This window comes from Aquarana catesbeiana, linkage group LG03 (genome assembly GCF_042186555.1).
Source record: "Aquarana catesbeiana isolate 2022-GZ linkage group LG03, ASM4218655v1, whole genome shotgun sequence".
Classification (NCBI taxonomy): Eukaryota; Metazoa; Chordata; class Amphibia; order Anura; family Ranidae; genus Aquarana; species Aquarana catesbeiana.
This window is the reverse complement of record NC_133326.1, coordinates 568,224,382-568,242,283: the sequence shown is the minus strand read 5'-3', so window position 1 is coordinate 568,242,283 and position 17,902 is coordinate 568,224,382. Positions and strand designations below refer to the sequence as shown.

The window sequence follows — 17,902 nt, the reverse complement described above, 5'->3', positions numbered from 1 at the left end:
AGTGGTTTCTCCAGACCATTATCCCCTTTTCATGTTGCTACAGAAAACCATTTTCGTGGCTGGGAATCTTCTTTTCTTTCTGGGAATTTTATTTTCTTGCACATGCGCATTCCTTTTTCGATTACATTTCTCACACAATTCTCCCATCATTGATTAGAAAATCCTTTGTTTTTCAAAAAATTTCCAACATGTCTGATTACTCGAATTTGATTGCCGAGGATCGGCTGTTGCTGCAGCCCACTAATGGTGCGAAATACGAACGAAAATTCTTAGATAAGGTTTTCGAAAGAAAATTCTTTCAAAATTTGATCCGTTTATGGCCTGCCTTAGTCAACTGACACTTTAAAATAAAAACAATGTATCCTTGGTGTGGCTGATGTCTAAGGCTAGATATACATGTTAAGTTTGTTTTCATTCAACCCAGCGGACTAAATGAAAAATAAACGTAGAGGTCGCCATACTTAGTGCAGTTATCTCCCCTGCTTTGCTATTGTGTTTTGATGAGGGGGGGGGGGGAGTACTTCCTGTCAACATGCTTTGTGTCAGCTCATAAACTGATTGGCTCCTTGTACTGCTACTTCCTCTCACACTCCAGCCCTGCTGTACATGGACTGTAAAAGGCTGATACCAGGTTACATTCAGGTACTTACACAGCTTACATTTCAAAAATGCAATTAATGATGAATTAGTGAGTACAGACCTGCATTAGTTTGTGTCTTTTATATCTGCCTGGAGTTCAACCTTGAGATAAAAATTGAATAATACCTAAAATATGTGCTTACTGAAAATACACCTTAACTGAAGCTCAGTATTCTTACCTGCGGCTTGACTGGTGCAGAGTGTGATCCTTATTTCTGGTCACCTCAGCCGCCCGTCTCACAGTCATCGTGTCAGCATGTGATATCACACCCGCTCCCCTACAACATAACAGAAACAATTTTTATTCCTACATACACCAAAATATTTTTAAAACATTTATTAAGTAAACCGAAGCTGTTAGTAAATCCAAGTGCTTGTAAAGCCAAGCTGTCAAAAAACACCATCCCACAATACCTGGAGTGCACGGTGTGCCTTCTGACTTAACCACTTGCCCTTCGGAAGATTTACCCCCTCCCTTCATGACCAGGCAATTTTTACGATACGGCACTGCATTACTTTAACTGACAATTGCGCGGTCATCTGACACTGTACCCAAACACAATTGATGTCCTTTTTTTCCCCACAAATAGAGCTTTCTTTTGGTGGTATTTGATTACCACTGCATTTTTTATTTTTTGCACTATAAACAAATCAAAACAACAATTTTGAAAAAAAAAAAAAAAAAAACACTTTTTTACTTTCTGTGTAGCGCCCTGGGGTTTAGTCAGGGAGCTCCTCACCAAATTCCTTGTCAGAAGTGGCTATTGTAGTTAATTACTAGAGATCTATTGACTTCTCCCTAGTTTGACCTGGTTGTACTTTCCTCTTCTACCACCAGGTGGCTGGGCACTTGGAGGTATTAGATTGAGAAGGACAACTCAAGGTCAGCTTATGGTTATATGGGGTATCTCAGCCAATGGGCAGGGATTTTGTTGAATCCCTTGGCCTGCTGGGAGAGCCTATATATTCAGGTGCGGTCAGGTGATCCAGATCTTGTCTGCCACCCAGTGGGTGGACATGTATTATACTCCCCGGGCTGCTAGGCCGGAGATTGGGCCCATTCCGGGGGCATCAGGCTACCAGGCTGTGTGAGGGCCTATACAGAAGTAAGAGGGCAGCGCAGGGTTGGGACTGCGGCTTGCAGTCCACCCAAAAGTGACGGTTCTGCCGGCCGGAGAGTCTGTCAGTGGTCGGAGGTAGAAGGGAAGGGACCAATCACCTTTACCAGGGATAGCAGTGAGTAACTGAAGTAAGTACCAGAGCAGTATTCTCACCGAATGGGCACGGTGGAGAATCGGGAAACTTCAGGCCGTGATCAAGTCCGGGACCCAACCAGCGGAGGTGACGCTTGCAGGGCAGCCTTGTGTGTCAAGCTAGGGACGAGCCGGTCAGCAGGGGTGAAGCTTGAAGGTATCCAAAGTGCCAAGCTAGGGACCCAGCAGGGAAGCATGGGTGATGCTTGAGGGAGATACCACTGCAAAAGCCTTGAGGAGCTCACAGGATTCAGAGTTAGTGAATCAGAGGGTCCAGTGAGAGACCAGGAGCTCAAGGGGCCTCAAGAATTAAAAGGAGAAGTTGTAGTACAGTTGAGAGAACTGTTACTTTGAGATAGGAACTGTTTAAGTACTGTTACCATAGGAGACAGCAATCCTGCACGTGCAGAAGTGGCACCTTGCTGGGGCCTTTCCCTGTACGGCTGTTCTCTTATTGAAGTCTCGGAGTCTGCCATTTGAAATTGCAACTACTTAAGGGTGTCCTGGCCCTAACCCTCTTTCTTTTTTTTTTTTTACTAGTAATAGCGGTAATCAGCGACTTATAGCAGGACTGTGATATTGCGGCGGACTGTCGGGACACTAACTGACACTTTTTGGGGACCAGTGACACTAATACAGTGATCAGTGCTAAAAATATACACTGTCACTGTACTAATGACACTGGCAGGGAAGGGGTTAACATCAGGGGCGATCAAAGGGTTAACTGTATGCCTAGCCTAGCCAGTGTTTTCTAACAGTGGGGGAGGTGCTTTTACTAAGGGAAGGCGTTGATCCATGTTCCTGCTTTGCAGGAACACAGGATCAATGCCTTCCCTACTGACAGAAGGGGGACCGGCTTTGTTCACAGAGGCAGATCACCATTCTGCCTGTGTACAGAACGATCAGCAGGTGCTGGCGGACATCGTGTTCATGGGACCAACTGAGAATCATAGCAGGAGCAAGCCCTGATACCCAGAAGTGCAGGATCACATAAATATATACGTGATCCTGCGTAGCGCGGCCACCCTGTAGCAGAAAAATTGCTATAGGGCGGTCGGCAAGTGGTTAAAGTGTACATCAAACCAAAAAGCTTTGGGGAAGGATTAGAACTCCTGTTGGGTTTTTATTGCTATCCAGGGCTCCAGTCCTGCTGATTTCCTGTCCTGCTGACATTGGTTTCACACAGAAAGTCAAGGAAAAAGTCTGTAACAGGGGCACAGATAGAAAAAAATCTGACAGGGATTCCAGACTTCCCCTACTCTACTAAAGAAAAGCAGTTTTATTTCTGTCTGTGTTACTGTTGGGATCCCCCCACCCTCAGTTTGTGTCTGGTAAAACGTTGTCAGCTGGACAGGAAGTGAGGGGAAATCTCTCTAACAAAGCCCCACTCAGCAGTAAAAACCTAACAGGGGTCCTATCCTTTCCCCACTCAATCCAAAACTAAGAAAAAATGATTGGGCTGGACACCTACTGCGAGGAGGGTGAAGCATTGCTGGTTCTTTCTGTGTTTTTGTCATTATGTGGAATACATTCAGGTAAGGTGAGGCATTTTTATGAGACCCATAGCAGATAATAAGCCTAAAGCCTAGTACACATAGGCCAAATGTCGGCCAGGATCGGTTGGTTCAATAAAGACCGGCCAACATTCGGCCCATGTGTATGGCAGCCGGTCTGACAGAAGCCGACCCGTTCGAAGGCCCATGACCGTTAAGGGTCTGCCGTCTAGCTCCCGATCAGCGCTCTCAGCCAATGGCTGAGAGTGCTGACCAGAGTGTTCCTGGGTTTCCTGTAGGTACAGCAGCCCATTCAAAAGAATGGGCTGCTGTGACCGTGAAACTGCAGCACACAGGAAGCGGCTAGAAGTGAACCAAGCCTACCACAGATAAATCACAAGCATTGGAGGATTCTGGGAATTCGGCCTTGCTATCCAAACATAAATAAATAAAAAAAAAAAAACCACAATATTCGGGTAGGAAGAAAAGTCTGTCGAGCACAAGCTGCACGCTGTCCACGAGGGAAGCCATGAAATCCATTAGACTGAGGTATATGTGTCAGAATCATGTCCACACAGGAAATCTCATCGCTCTTGTCAGCGTTGTACACACAGCAACACAAACAGAGCACCTCCATTTACAGCTTCTGATTTTGGCACAAAAAGGTTGCCTCAAGGGATAATTGCAGTAAGTGATATTACTGATAACTTTGTGCATATATGAGGACCAAAGAAGGAATACTAAGAGAATGACTAACCCTTAAAAGGGTAACTCCACTTTCATGGGAAAAAAAATAGCAAATAAAAAAAAATATATATATAGCATATGCAGTTGCGACATAAGTCATATTGTAATTGAATGTTCTTAAAAATGACCCATCCTTTTCAATATGCATATAAGTAATTCTCTATACATAAAATGCAATATGGTCATCTGGAGGTTTTCTGTACACAGAATGTGTACAGAACGCCCCCCAGAACCCATGGTTTTCACTTTTGCCTGTTAATACCTGAGAATAGTGTTGCTTGAAGCTTGTAGCTCAAAAAAGTACATGGACCTCTTTTCAGCTACAAGCCTCAAGCTTCAAGCATTTTTGGCCCCAAATGACTTCAATAGGAGTACCTGAAAAACATTTGAACCCCCCCACTATTAACTAGCTTTTCATTGGCTACAAGATAATAATAAAAAAAAAAACCTCAAGTGTTAGAAGCCCACAAAAACACCTGTACAAGTGCTCAAAAATAAAAAAAACCTGCAAAATGACCAAAAATGCTGAATACAGCATATAGGTGAATATTAAAAACATATAAGTAGACAATATGTACAGTCATTTTTTTTAGACTATTACAGTATTTAACATATTGCACCTGGAATTCCCTTGGAAGGTTGACACGTTTCACAAACGTATCTGCTTCTTCAGGAAAGTTATAGAGAATACATTCTCAAGACTTCACTTATATAGCTTTATGTTTGTATATGAAGTAATAAAAAATAAAATATAGTCCTGTTGATCTGTTTGCCTAGGACAAAGATGAGTAACTACAATAAGCTGTTGTAACCCGCCAGATTTCAGCTACTTTAATGAAATCAGTGAAAGAAGAATTCTGATTGGTTCCTGCACATTGGCCTTATGAAAAAAGCTTGCAGGAGTACTTTGTTCAGCTCTGGCCCCGTGACCCAATACTAGGATATGTATAAATGCCAATCTTGGGTTTACAAATGCCATTGCTCAGATAGAAATGAAAAGCAATTAAATATATAACCAAAGAGCAATAAAATCTGAGCTCTCCTCTAATTACAGCCTTGTAGCCTTGGTATTCTCAGTTTTCAGCTGACATCACCTCCCTTGCCAAACATCTCTCTGCTCCAGTGCATTCTTCCACCCTATTAAGTGGCATAGCTGTATGAATAACCTCGCAACGCCCCTCTAAATCCATTGTGCCACTTCATTGCCTCCTTAAAGCTCGTGTCTATTATAGAACTGGATAGATCAGGAAATTATTCACCTTTCCTGACATATTGTGACTTACTATTCAAAATTCTACCCCCTAAATTCCATATAAAGCGATAGGAAAAATGGATTATGTAAGGTGGTGGTTTGCCGTTTAAATCAATATTTTTTATATCAAAACTTAGTTGTAAACGGTAACTGAATTACATTTTATTTACTAATGCACTATGTATCTTAAGCAATTGCCATTTTTAACCAAAGCATTCATTTTTAATCCGTTATTATTATACAGGATTTATGTAGCGCCAACAGTTTGCTCAGCGCTTTACAACATGAGGGCAGACAGTACAGTTACAATACAATTCAATACAAGAGGAATCAGAGAGCCCTGCTCGTTAGGACTTAATCCATTGTTGCATCTCAGTGCTGTTGCTCTCCTGCAGCTTCTTTGCAGCCGTTTCCTGCCTAGATGTACTTCAGTGACAACAACAATGGCATTTCTCAGTGTGGGTTTTGACAACAGTGGAACATGCCTGCATAATGTGTGTTTAAAGTGATTGGAAAGTCTCGTTTTCTTTTTGTTTTTTTTTATTACAAACATGTTATACTTACCTGCTCTGTTGCAGTGTACTTGCACAGAGTGGCCTGGATCCTCCTCTTCTCTGGTCCCTCTTCAGGTGCTTTTGGCCCCTCCCTCCTGTTGAGTGCCCCCACAGCAAGCAGCTTGCTATGGGGGCACCCGAGCCGAGTCACAGCTCCGTGTGTCTATTCAGACACGGAGCTGCAGTGCGGCCCCGCACCCTCTCTCTCCTGATTGGCTGATTGACATTGATTGACAGCAGTGGGAGCCAATGGCGCAGCTGCTGTGTCTCAGCCAATCAGGGGGGAAAGTCCCATACGGCTGATCGCTCGTGGCTGGCGGTCATCGCGGCCATGAGCATCGGCACCCCCACTGTGTAGCGTGCGCATGCGTGCACCTGCTATCTCGATCCCGCGCGCCAACGTATAGCTACGATGGTTCGCGGGATCGTGCCGACCTGCCGCAGTATCATGACGGCAGCTGGTCGGCAAGCGGTTAATAACAGTTGCAGCTTTCTGGTCAGAGAGATTTACTGTTACTTCCTGTTCCTGAGTAGGACATAAGAGGAGATTGCCTCTTAGGAAGTTGTTCCCAGAACACTTGTCTTCATTAGAAGATTTCCCCTCCTGTTCCTGTGACAAGTCATATGTCATCTTGGATTTTCAGCCACTCTTTGTATCTGAGATAATGATTACCACCAAAAATGTAGGGGGTAAATCTCCCCCCATGGAGACAAAAAAAAAAAAATTAACAGAGGTTTTACCCCTGCCCCAAACATGTATGTTGTGCACTTCAAAATATATACACATCCCAATCACTATAACCCCATATATGCTCATTTCAAACATAATGTTACATTTTTAAAATCTGAATGTATTTTTTTATTAAATGAAACCTGCGCATCCTTGCACAGTCACATCCTGGACAATTGTATTGTCCCCGTCCTCCAGAGGAGACTACAAATGGCAGGGTCCACACCAGGGATCCCTCCCTGAGAAATGCCATGCAGCTAGTTCCAATTAATCCATGTTATGGTGTGATGTCCACTCCACCCATGCTTCGATTTCTTTTTCCGAACAATCCGATCGATCAACTGACTTGCCATGACTTCACTTCTGTTCAAAATGGATTCTGTTTAGATAAGATTTGATCAAACCAAGCTGATTGTAGATTGCTTTAATCGATCAGCAGTGCTGATATATTTTATTCATGAATGCGACTATGTCAACCAATCACATTATGAGATTACATGTTGGAAATAAAGATGCGATCAATTAATTAGCTATCAATTAAAATCCACTTCCCCCTGTGTGGCATATCGATTAAATGGGTTGTCGACAATAGATTATATATATATATATATATATATATATATATATATATATATATATATATATATATATATATATATATATATATAATTTCTTTTGGAAGAAATTGATTGGAAAATAAATTGATCATTTATTAAACCATGTATGGTCACCATTAGGCATGCAATTTCTATTTAAGAATTTTAATATTAAATATATTATATATAAATATATGATATAGACCTGTTGATGTTTTAGCATTTAGCACACGTGTTAGCATATTCTTGTGCGTTGAATTAAGGCAGTCGTTTCAGGTCTGAAGACAACACGGACACTTTCCTCTTTTCATTTAAATAAGACCCTTTCTGCACAGCCCTGATCTAGTCAGCCATCATCATACTAAACATGGTTCTCCGGCCAATGCACCCGAATGGCAGCTGACAAGCACATTTTTCCTGGTCCGTTCAGATCAGGGAAACACAACATTTCTGCAGAAGGCTCCACCAGATTTCCCAAGAGAAAAGTCTCATCAGCCATGTTCCATGACGGCGCAGAGTCCCCTATTAACTCTTTCCATGCCAGATGTCTTATGTAACATTGTTTTGGCCTTGTGCTGTAAACAGTTTAAAGAAAGCAACATTCTTGCCCTTCATAGCAACTGAAAACCTTTTCCTGAGGTGGAAATAGCGATTTTTTCACCTATGGCACAGATGCATTAATAGCATCCTCTCTCTACCAGAATATTAAAGTATATATACCATAACTTTCTTTTTTTCCCCCTTTTTGATAGGGTAGGGAATGGTTAAAATCCCTGGTTTTATTTGTTTTTGCCGTGTGCGTTCCATTTGGGCGATTTATTATCACTTGCTGCTGTCTGTGCTGTAGACTCAACAGGAAGTGAGAGAAAATCTCTACAAAGTAAAGATAATGCCCTTGTTCTGTCAGATTAGGCAACCTGTCAAAACTTGTAACGGAAGTGAGGTTCTGTCGCAACCATCTTGGTACACCCTGCACTCAGCCACACTAAGCCTACAGTCTGAAGTCGCCAAGTGAACATCTTTTTACACCCACCAAAATCTTGCATTTCACACTTATTTTTACCACTAAACCGAGCTTGTATCGTTAAATACAGTAATTAGAAGTCCGTGACCCTGTTTTGATGTTGAATTTTAAAAGCAGCGGTCTTCTGTCAGATTAGCAAACCCGTGAGATCAGCAGGCTTGCCGCTGCATTTAAAATTCAACATCAAAACAGTGTCTCACAGTTCTAAATACTGTATTTCACAATATAAGCTGAGTTTACTGGTAAAAATAAGTGTAAAATGCAAGACTTTGGTGGGTGTAAAAAAGATGGCCACTTAGCGGTTTCAGACTGTAGGCTTACTGCAGCTGAGTGTGGGGTGTACCAAGATGGCTGCGACGGAACGTCACTTCCATAACAAAATCTGACAGGTCGCCTAATCTGACGGAACACCCTCTTAGATAGTTGTGTCTAAATTGGAAGATTTTCGCTTTATTCCTGTTTTGGTGTCAACTGAAGATTGATCTGAAGATAGCCATCGGTCTGAACGGAAAAACACACAAAATCCTTCCACACAAGTGAAGTGGATAGAAGAATCCTGCACACTGGACACTGCATTCTGACAGTGGGACTCTCTGCTGTCACAATGCAGTGATCAGTGTATTCTGCCAAACCTGCCAAATTTTGACCCATCTATGGGCAGCTTTAGTTTCAATGACACTGGTCACCTGGACAAAAAGAGAGAGTGAATCTCCCTAATAGGGACACAGATCGATCAGTATTGAGCTCTTCTGTGTTCTCACAAGATGAAGAATACAGTAAACACTTGCTCGGCATAAATGAACATGGAAGTGCTAAGCTCTTCTGTGTTCACTCAGAAAAGGAAGGAGGCCAGTAAACATGAGAGGCATGTTTAACGACCTCTCTGCTCACATCCTGTGTGAATAAACTGCTGATGAGACCACCATGGAGACAGGACACCAGTCTCACTGCTATAAATGAATGAGATGGTAACAGCAGAAGTTGGGCACATAAGGTCAGGGAGGATGGCGGCACTGCAGTAGGCCACACGATCAGCCTTTTTTGAACGTGTGGGCACACAATTGCAATGGCTGTTCTTTAGGCAGCACAGCCTAGGGCAGTGGTTATCAACCCTGTCTTCAAGTACACCCAACAGGCCATGTTTGCAGGTTTTCCTTTATCTTGCACAGGTGCTTTAAATCAGAGTCAATGGCTTGGTATTTTGGACAGCTATTTTATCTAAGAGAAATTCCTAAAACATGGCCTGTTGGGGTACTTGCGGACAGGGTTGAGAACCACTGGTCTAGGCGACCATATTTTTCTATATGTTCATGGCCAATGACCAAGCAACCATAAGCCTAAAGCAGAAGGGAATGCAACTGATGTAACGCATACTGAGCTGGCCAGCTGAAAGCGGTTCTGTTCTGCGGTATGTCTTATGTCAGTGGCAGTGAAAGGTTTAACCCTAAAACATATATTTAAATAAAAACCATATGATGAATGAATGAAGTGATCATATGATAAATCATTAAAGGGACTTGGGCTCTTTCGCCATTTGGTTTGGTGCTCCTCTTCTGTTTTAGCATTTTAAGAGGATCTACTAATTTCTTGCTCTATCCAAAACAAATAAAAAAGTTTTGGCTGGAGTTTAGCTTTTAAGTGGAAATCCAAACACAAGTATTTATGGATAGAGTGGGTCTTCATCATTCATCTTTGTGACATGATAGGGAAATTCCCCAATGGGCATACATATGCAGTAAACTAAAAATCTACCAGGGTTGGTGGGAGTCCCTCATAATGGGCACAGCAGTTGTGGAGACCCTGGAACCCAGCACAAAGATCTCACTAATAGAGTCCCTGAGAGATAGTAGAAACTGCATTTGTTTTAAAGAGACCCTGTCACATTGTTCTTTAAAATCAAACCCCAGATCCACTTATATTCACCCTCACAGCACTCCCCTGGCACCATCGCAGTCACTGCAAAAATACCAGGTTCCTCTGGTTACAGATGTGACCTCCTTCAATGATGCAATGCTGGGATCTAGCTATTGCTCAAGAAGGGTAATGCCATTGCCACTGCATATATTCTATTAATGGGTATTCTGAAGGGGATGTAATGGAGAAAGGAGCATTAGGAGAGTACTTTTCGGGAAAGTATGGGTCGGTGGTGTGCTTTAAAGGGGCAAGGTGACAGGGTCTCTGTCCAAAATGGAAATATCAGTTTTGGTGAACTGACGTTTCAATTGTGATGTATGTATATATGCGAGCAGAAATATTATTTTAAATTCTTGTGCTATGTGGGTGATGTTGCACAAATTAAAACATGAATAACTTTGTTGAATATTCAATGTCAATCGCCCTGATGATGCACAGATCACCTATGGGTACTGAAAGTCTGTGGCTTCTAATTCAGCTGTCGCTCTGTTTCACCTTCGCTCATGTCTTGGCTGTGGAATGAGTATTGTTGGCCTGCAAAGTGCGGATGGGAATTAGAGAGACCATGCAGAGGGCAGACAGAGTTTCCCGCTGATCTAGGGGGAGAGGTCTTAGCAGGGAGCTGAGGTCTGGCAAGCAATGCCGATGTTTCTCTGGGACATTGTACAGAATATCAATGGGTCAGATAAAAGGAAATGCCAGGCAGAGCTTGCCTGGAACAAGTGTAACCAGCTGTGTGGGTACAGGACATCTTTACCGCAAAACATATTAACACTTTCAACACTGGATTTTATTGGGCTAGAATGTAAAATCAATCGATGGACTGCTGCCACTATCCAGCAAACATTGCATCTGTGCTAAATTTACAGAGTCTGCTCCACTTACTTTAATCTGTAAACTCACATGATTCCTTGTGGTCAGATTGAGAAGGGATTTTGCTGTGCTTCTGACAGGACTGCATCCTCTTGCCATTCATTCTATGCTGTACAACTCCTCATTCCCTGAGAAAGTTATTTTTGTAACATGCAGTACAGGCAGCGAAAGGGATCATTTAATTCTTTGTAATTAATTGGTTTCATTTATTAAGAGAAATTTTGGTGGGTAGACATGAGAGTTTTTGACCCGCAGAATCTTGTACTCAGGGTAGGTCTTTCCAGAATGCCAAGTTTGCAGTAGCTAGAGGGTCTTACACAAAGGAGTGGCCTGGTGTATACGTTGTTTTACATTGTTTCAGTTGCTTCCTGGTTTCTAGCCTAGGCCATACTGATGTCATACATCCCAGCAGTCTTCATGGGCATTTTCTCACTTTCATCTGGAGGACTTTCTCAGCTAAGCACACCCTGCCTATATAGCTGAGCCAAGGGCAGATGGATTCCAGGAAGTAAATGCTACATTACTCATCTGCCCTTTCTCAAGATGGCTACAGCTAAAAATGCTAGGGGGAGGTTTTTCAAAATGATTTTTCAACAAATTAAAGCATGGAGACGTGGATCAATGGATGAGTTTGCTATGAATATTCAAATTGAATAAACTAGCGATTTCGGTTTGTGGTTCTCAGATACAGTTGGATTTTGCTTTTAAAGAGAAAAGTATGTTTTTTTTTTTTTGAGAATCATACTTACCAAGGTCCGCTGCTGGCACTAACACTGAGAACTGAGCAATCAAACACTGACAATCATTCGGCTCTCACAGCTCCCTAAGCAGAGAGCTGGTGACTGTCTGTCAGTTAGCAGCTCTCTGTTCGCCCCCCCCCCCCCCCCCCCCCGCGCGCTCACTGGAGAACTGCGCTGTGGAGGGGGCGGGATCGGCCGGCTCAGGCTCTCAGTGGCTCGCTTGATGTCTGTTTAAAACGGATCACAGGAGTGCAGAACCAACTGAACTGCTGTGATACACAGGAATAGTACAGCCAAACAAGCTTTGGCTGTACTTTTCTTTTAATCACATGGGCAAAAGCTGCCCACTAGACATGGGAAAAGCATCGGTTCACTGTATGGCAGGACTCCAGTCATTTGGTCAGCGTCATTCAACCCACTTCATCAGTACCATTCAGTGCAAAGGTGGGGTTTGGTGGGGAGGAGTCTTTTAAACCCTTCCCACTGACAGTATGCAGATATGTGGCCTCACGAAATTGGGTCTTTTTTCGTGAGGCCGCAACTATGTGTACTTGTCTGTGTGGCCCACTCCCAGCACAGAGACCAGGTTCTCACCGAGAGCCTTGGGTCTCGTACTAATGATCAAGACCCAGGACTCTGGGTTCCTGGTCACCTGATCACTGTGATAGACTCTGATCACTGTATAGCCCATTCATTTCTCCTTCATTTCTGAAAGAAGAGAAGGATATAGTGCAACTTTCTCCTTGTAGCAGAGAAAGATGTAAACAAACAAATGTGTGTAAAAAAATATATATATATAATAATAATATAAAAAATACAGAAAAAATAGCTAGATTAAAGGGGTTGTAAAGGTTCGTGCGGGTGCGATCCTGTGTCCTACTGCTGTGTCCATTGACACAGACAGCAGGACTCGGCCCTGCCCCTGGCTCCCACGTCATTGGATTTGATTGACAGCAGTGGGAGCCAATGGCTCCTACTGCTATCAATCTATCCGATGAGGACCCGAGACAGTGGCTGGAGCTGCTGTGCTCGTTCCCGTTGCTGGAAAGATCGGGTTCAGGTAAGTAAAAGGGGGGCTCTGGGGGGAGGCTGCTGCATTACAGAAGGTTTTTCACCTTAATGCATAGACTGCATTAAGCTGAAAAACCTCAAGGGTTTACAACCCCTTTGAGGTTTGGTCTAGGTCAATGCCAAGGTTAGTGTTAGGGTCGAGGTAAGGGTCAAAGGTCAGGGTTTAAGCTCAGGGTCCATGGTCAGTATACTGTACTTTGGTAGGATTTGTAAGCATTTTTTAAATTTGTATCAGTATCCGTTAGTGTGTTTTAGGTAGTATAAAAAAAGCAAAATGTGCACCATTGTTTCTGGACCAAACAAATAACATCCACATATGTGATAACGCTGCGACCATCAGGAGCAAAATTTATTTTGGGTTGTTTTTTGGAGGTAAGTTATGGTAATAGCAAGAAATATACAACTACAATTTTTTTTTAAAATTACTATTTTAGGACAGTTTTCCTTTGATTATAAAAAAATAAAAATAAGGAGATTTCCATTAACATTTACCACCAAAAGAAATCCCAGTTTGTCCTGAAAAAAAACAAGGTATAATCCACTTGGATACACCAATTAGTTGTTGCAACTTTTACTGTGATCTTGTCACAGCCTCTTAAAAATAATGATGACATATTTTGCAGATTTATAAATCCATGATTTTACAAATTTCACTTGCTTTTCTGCCGGGCAATGCATAGATTCATTTTAACTACAAAAAAGATACCATTTTATGAAAAGCGATATATGGCGACACGTCAGGATATTCTTTTTTTTTTTTTTTTTAAAGGTGTAATTTTTTATTGTTTATACACAAACGAACAACTAATACATAGGTATACATTCGAGCGAACATCACTCAGATCGTAACGAAAACAAAAACAGTCTTCTGCCGCGTACACACGATCGCACATTCCGACAACAAAATCCATGTTTTTTTTCCGATGGATGTTGGCTCAAACTTATCTTGCACACACACGGTCACACAAATCTTGTCGGAAATTCCAAACGTCAAGAACGCAGTGACGTACAGCACGTACGACGAGCCGAGAAAAATGAAGTTTAATAGCCAATGTGGCTCTTCTGCTTGATTCCAAGCATGCGTGGAACTTTGTGCGTGGGAATTGTGTACACACGATCAGAATTTACGACAACGGATTTTGTTGTCGGAAAATTTGAGATCCAGATCTCAAATTTTGTTTGTCGGAAATTCCAAATGGAAAATGTCCGATGGAGCCTACACACGGTCGGAATTTCCGACAACCACCTCCCATCGAACATTTCCCATCGGAAAATCCGATCGTGTGTACGCGGCATTCAGGCATCCAGTCAATATACAGGTACATAAAGTGACTTGACAATTACATATCCAATCTGCTTGTTTTGATCCTTATGGAATCTAAATATATGCATACATTTAACGTAATCTAATGTTACAGTTTCCTCCCACAGATCAGGGGGCAGGTGGTATGGTACGGTCTGAGCTAACCCGGTCTGAGCTAACCCAGGAATGCCAAATCTTGGAAAAAAAATTATGGCATCTTCTGGCTTCATATCATCAGAATATTCTTGCTACAGTGAAGAGGACCCATGCACAGTACTTTGTTCCACCCTAGGAGGTCATTTCTGTAGGCCCTGGGCACTTGGGTGATGACCCGAGACCAGTCCTGCAGGTGCAAGGGCCTAGCAATGACCCTGAAAAAATTAAATAATAAAAAAAAATCCATTCAATTTCCTCTCATTGGTGCTGCATTAATTCCAGTCTTGCAAGGATGTACAGTGTATCTGTTGTTGAACAGATCAGATTGGGTCAAACTAACTGAACACATTTGGAGTTTAAATGCTGATAATGATTTGATTTGATTTGGATGCTTTTTATAGAAAGTTGATTACGTCACGGAATCAGCTTTTTCCAAGTCATTATCTGTTAAGAGCCAAATTACATTTTCCACTATTTAAAAACACTATCCTTCCAACCTAACATTCAGCAATGCTCCAATTTCCTGTCTCTGCCTATATATATTTAATTTGAAATGTGTATGTTCAGCTCTACACGTAAGCGGAAAGGGAACTTTGTTTTGAGGGCAGAACGTGATCTTTGAAGGACCATCTCTGTAGAGGGAAGAGGTCACCATGGGACAGGACAAATTATTTGTTTAGCTCTGTGCTTGCGACAAGCGAAAGTTGTCTTGTCTGTCCCAGCTCCCACCCCAAATTCTGAAACGTTCTCATACTGTAAACTGATCTGCCATTCCTTTCCGTATAAAAAAAAAAAAAAAAAAAATTTCCAAACAGCTTTGCAATTTTTACATGTGGAAATGTTAGAATAAAAGCTCATTCTTGCTAAAAAAAAAAACCTAAGCGCTATTTGCATTAAAACTGGCTTTTTACATAGTTACATAGTTACATAGTAGGTGAGGTTGAAAAAAGACACAAGTCCATCAAGTCCAACCTATGTGTGTGATTATGTGTCAGTATTTCATTACATATCCCTGTATGTTGCGGTCATTCAGGTGATTATCTAATGCCCCGTACACACGGTCGGACATTGATCGGACATTCCGACAACAAAATCCATGGATTTTTTCCAACGGATGTTGGCTCAAACTTGTCTTGCATACACACGGTCACACAAAGTTGTTGGAAAATCCGATCATTCTGAACGTGGTGACGTAAAACACGTACGTCGGGACTATAAATGGGGCAGTAGCCAATAGCTTTCATCTCTTTATTTATTCTGAGCATGCGTGGCACTTTGTGCGTCGGATTTGTGTACACACGATCGGAAACTCCGACAAAGGATTTTGTTGTCGGAAAATTTTATAGCCTGCTCTCAAACTTTGTGTGTCGGAAAATCCGATGGAAAATGTGTGATGGAGCCTACACACGGTCGGAATTTCCGACAACAAAGTCCTATCACACATTTTCCGTCAGAAAATCCGACCGTGTGTACGGGGCATAATAGTTTCTTGAAGCTTTCAATGCTCCCCGCTGAGACCACCGCCTGTGGAAGGGAATTCCACATCCTTGCCGCTCTTACAGTAAAGAACCCTCTACGTAGTTTAAGGTTAAACCTCTTTTCTTCTAATTGTAATGAGTGGCCACGAGTCTTATTAAACTCTCTTCTGCGAAAAAGTTTTATCCCTATTGTGGGGTCACCAGTACAGTATTTGTATATTGAAATCATATCCCCTCTCAAGCGTCTCTTCTCCAGAGAGAATAAGTTCAGTGCTCGCAACCTTTCCTCATAACTAAGATCCTCCAGACCCTTTATTAGCTTTGTTGCCCTTCTTTGTACTCGCTCCATTTCCAGTACATCCCTCCTGAGGACTGGTGCCCAGAACTGGACAGCATACTCCAGGTGCGGCCGGACCAGAGTCTTGTAGAGCGGGAGAATTATCGTTTTATCTCTGGAGTTGATCCCCCTTTTAATGCATGCCAATATTCTGTTTGCTTTATTAGCAGCAGCTTGGCATTGCATGCCATTGCTGAGCCTATCATCTACTAGGACCCCCAGGTCCTTTTCCATCCTAGATTCCCCCAGAGGTTCTCCCCCCAGTGTATAGATTGCATTCATATTTTTGCCACCCAAATGCATTATTTTACATTTTTCTACATTGAACCTCATTTGCCATGTAGTCGCCCACCCCATTAATTTGTTCAGGTCTTTTTGCAAGGTTTCCACATCCTGCGGAGAAGTTATTGCCCTGCTTAGCTTACATGAAATCAGATTTCCAGACAAATATTTATTAACACCCTCCTAATACTCAAAACTATAAAAGATAGGAGGTGTTTGATTTAACTGATTCTTCTGAGCACCCCAGTAGGACATCCCCCCCCCCCCCAGTATGATCTATATATGTCTTGCAAATGATCATTGTTTGTTAATTTGATGTGTTAACTATTTGTATGTTTCTGCCACTCATGAACTGTACATTCTATTTATATTGCTAGCTTATGCAACATTCATAAGACTCCTGAAGAAGCCATATTTTGGTGAAACATGTAGAGCTGAAGCTGAAGCTGTCCAAGCTGCAATTTAACAATGGTGTTTTAATGTTTTGTAAACATAATAAAAATGTTTTTTTATATATTTTAATGTTAATTGTGAAATATTGATTTTGGCACCTTGAAAATCTTTTTGCAGTTTTGCAATTTGTTAGTTCTTTTGGGATGTAGTGCTTTTGATCCCCTGCCACCTGGTAATTTCGATATAAATGACCCCCTTAATATGCTTTAGTCCAACATTCATGCATTATCAAAGATAATTAATATGCAATAGGGGTTACAGGAAAGAAAATCGCTTGATGCTCCCATCAACACAGTCAGTGATGATGGGGGAATCCCTCCCACGGAGCCATTGTGTTCTCCGGGCGAAGGAGCAGGGGAAGCCACCTCCGCCGAGAGAACACAGTGATTATTGGTAGCGGCTATAACAGCTGCTGGCAATAATCGCATGTAAAATCCAACAGGCTGGTTGTACCATTCAGCCTGCCCATACATCAGGGATGTGCAGTCAGGGGAGGCAGGGGAGGCAGAGCCATGAACATAAAAAATAAAAAATAAATAAAAAATGATCAAGCTTCGAGGGTCCTAGCTTGGCAACCTGGGGTAAAACCTGGGGGATATGTAGCTGAAGTCCTGTCCCACCACTGGTCCAAATTTGAGGTTCCTATCATCTATGGTTCTGGAGATACGGGGCTCCATAAGAAGTAAGAAGCTACATACAGAGTGGCCAGTTTAAATACAAGATGGCACACTCTGTTTGCAGCAGACTGAGAGGATGAGCTCACAATGCCTCGCCTCACTTCTTGTCAGAGGCACTGAGCTCAAAGGACAGCTAGGAGTCTTGGTCCAATAAAGTACCATTGGAACAAGCTGTCCAATAAAAATGCTGCAGTGGAGGCTGTCCTCTCACTGCAGTGTCCTAGTAGGGGGCATGTGACAGTCACCTTTCAAAAGGCCTCTGCTTCCCTTACCCTACGTACACCCACAGACCTACCTGACCTGTTCGCATTCAGGTACCCAACTGGCTCC

General features: G+C 42.3%; 1 protein-coding gene across 1 annotated transcript in view; it reads right to left on the bottom strand.

Annotated features, from left to right (window-relative positions):
- Positions 1-17,902, bottom strand: part of DENND2A (DENN domain containing 2A) — a 199,274-nt gene that overhangs the window by 121,024 nt on the left and 60,348 nt on the right. The window contains exon 2 of the mRNA XM_073621846.1: positions 819-917. Coding sequence (XP_073477947.1) covers positions 819-886 — 68 coding nt within the window. The 5' untranslated portion in view covers positions 887-917. The remainder of the gene's footprint in view (positions 1-818; positions 918-17,902) is intronic.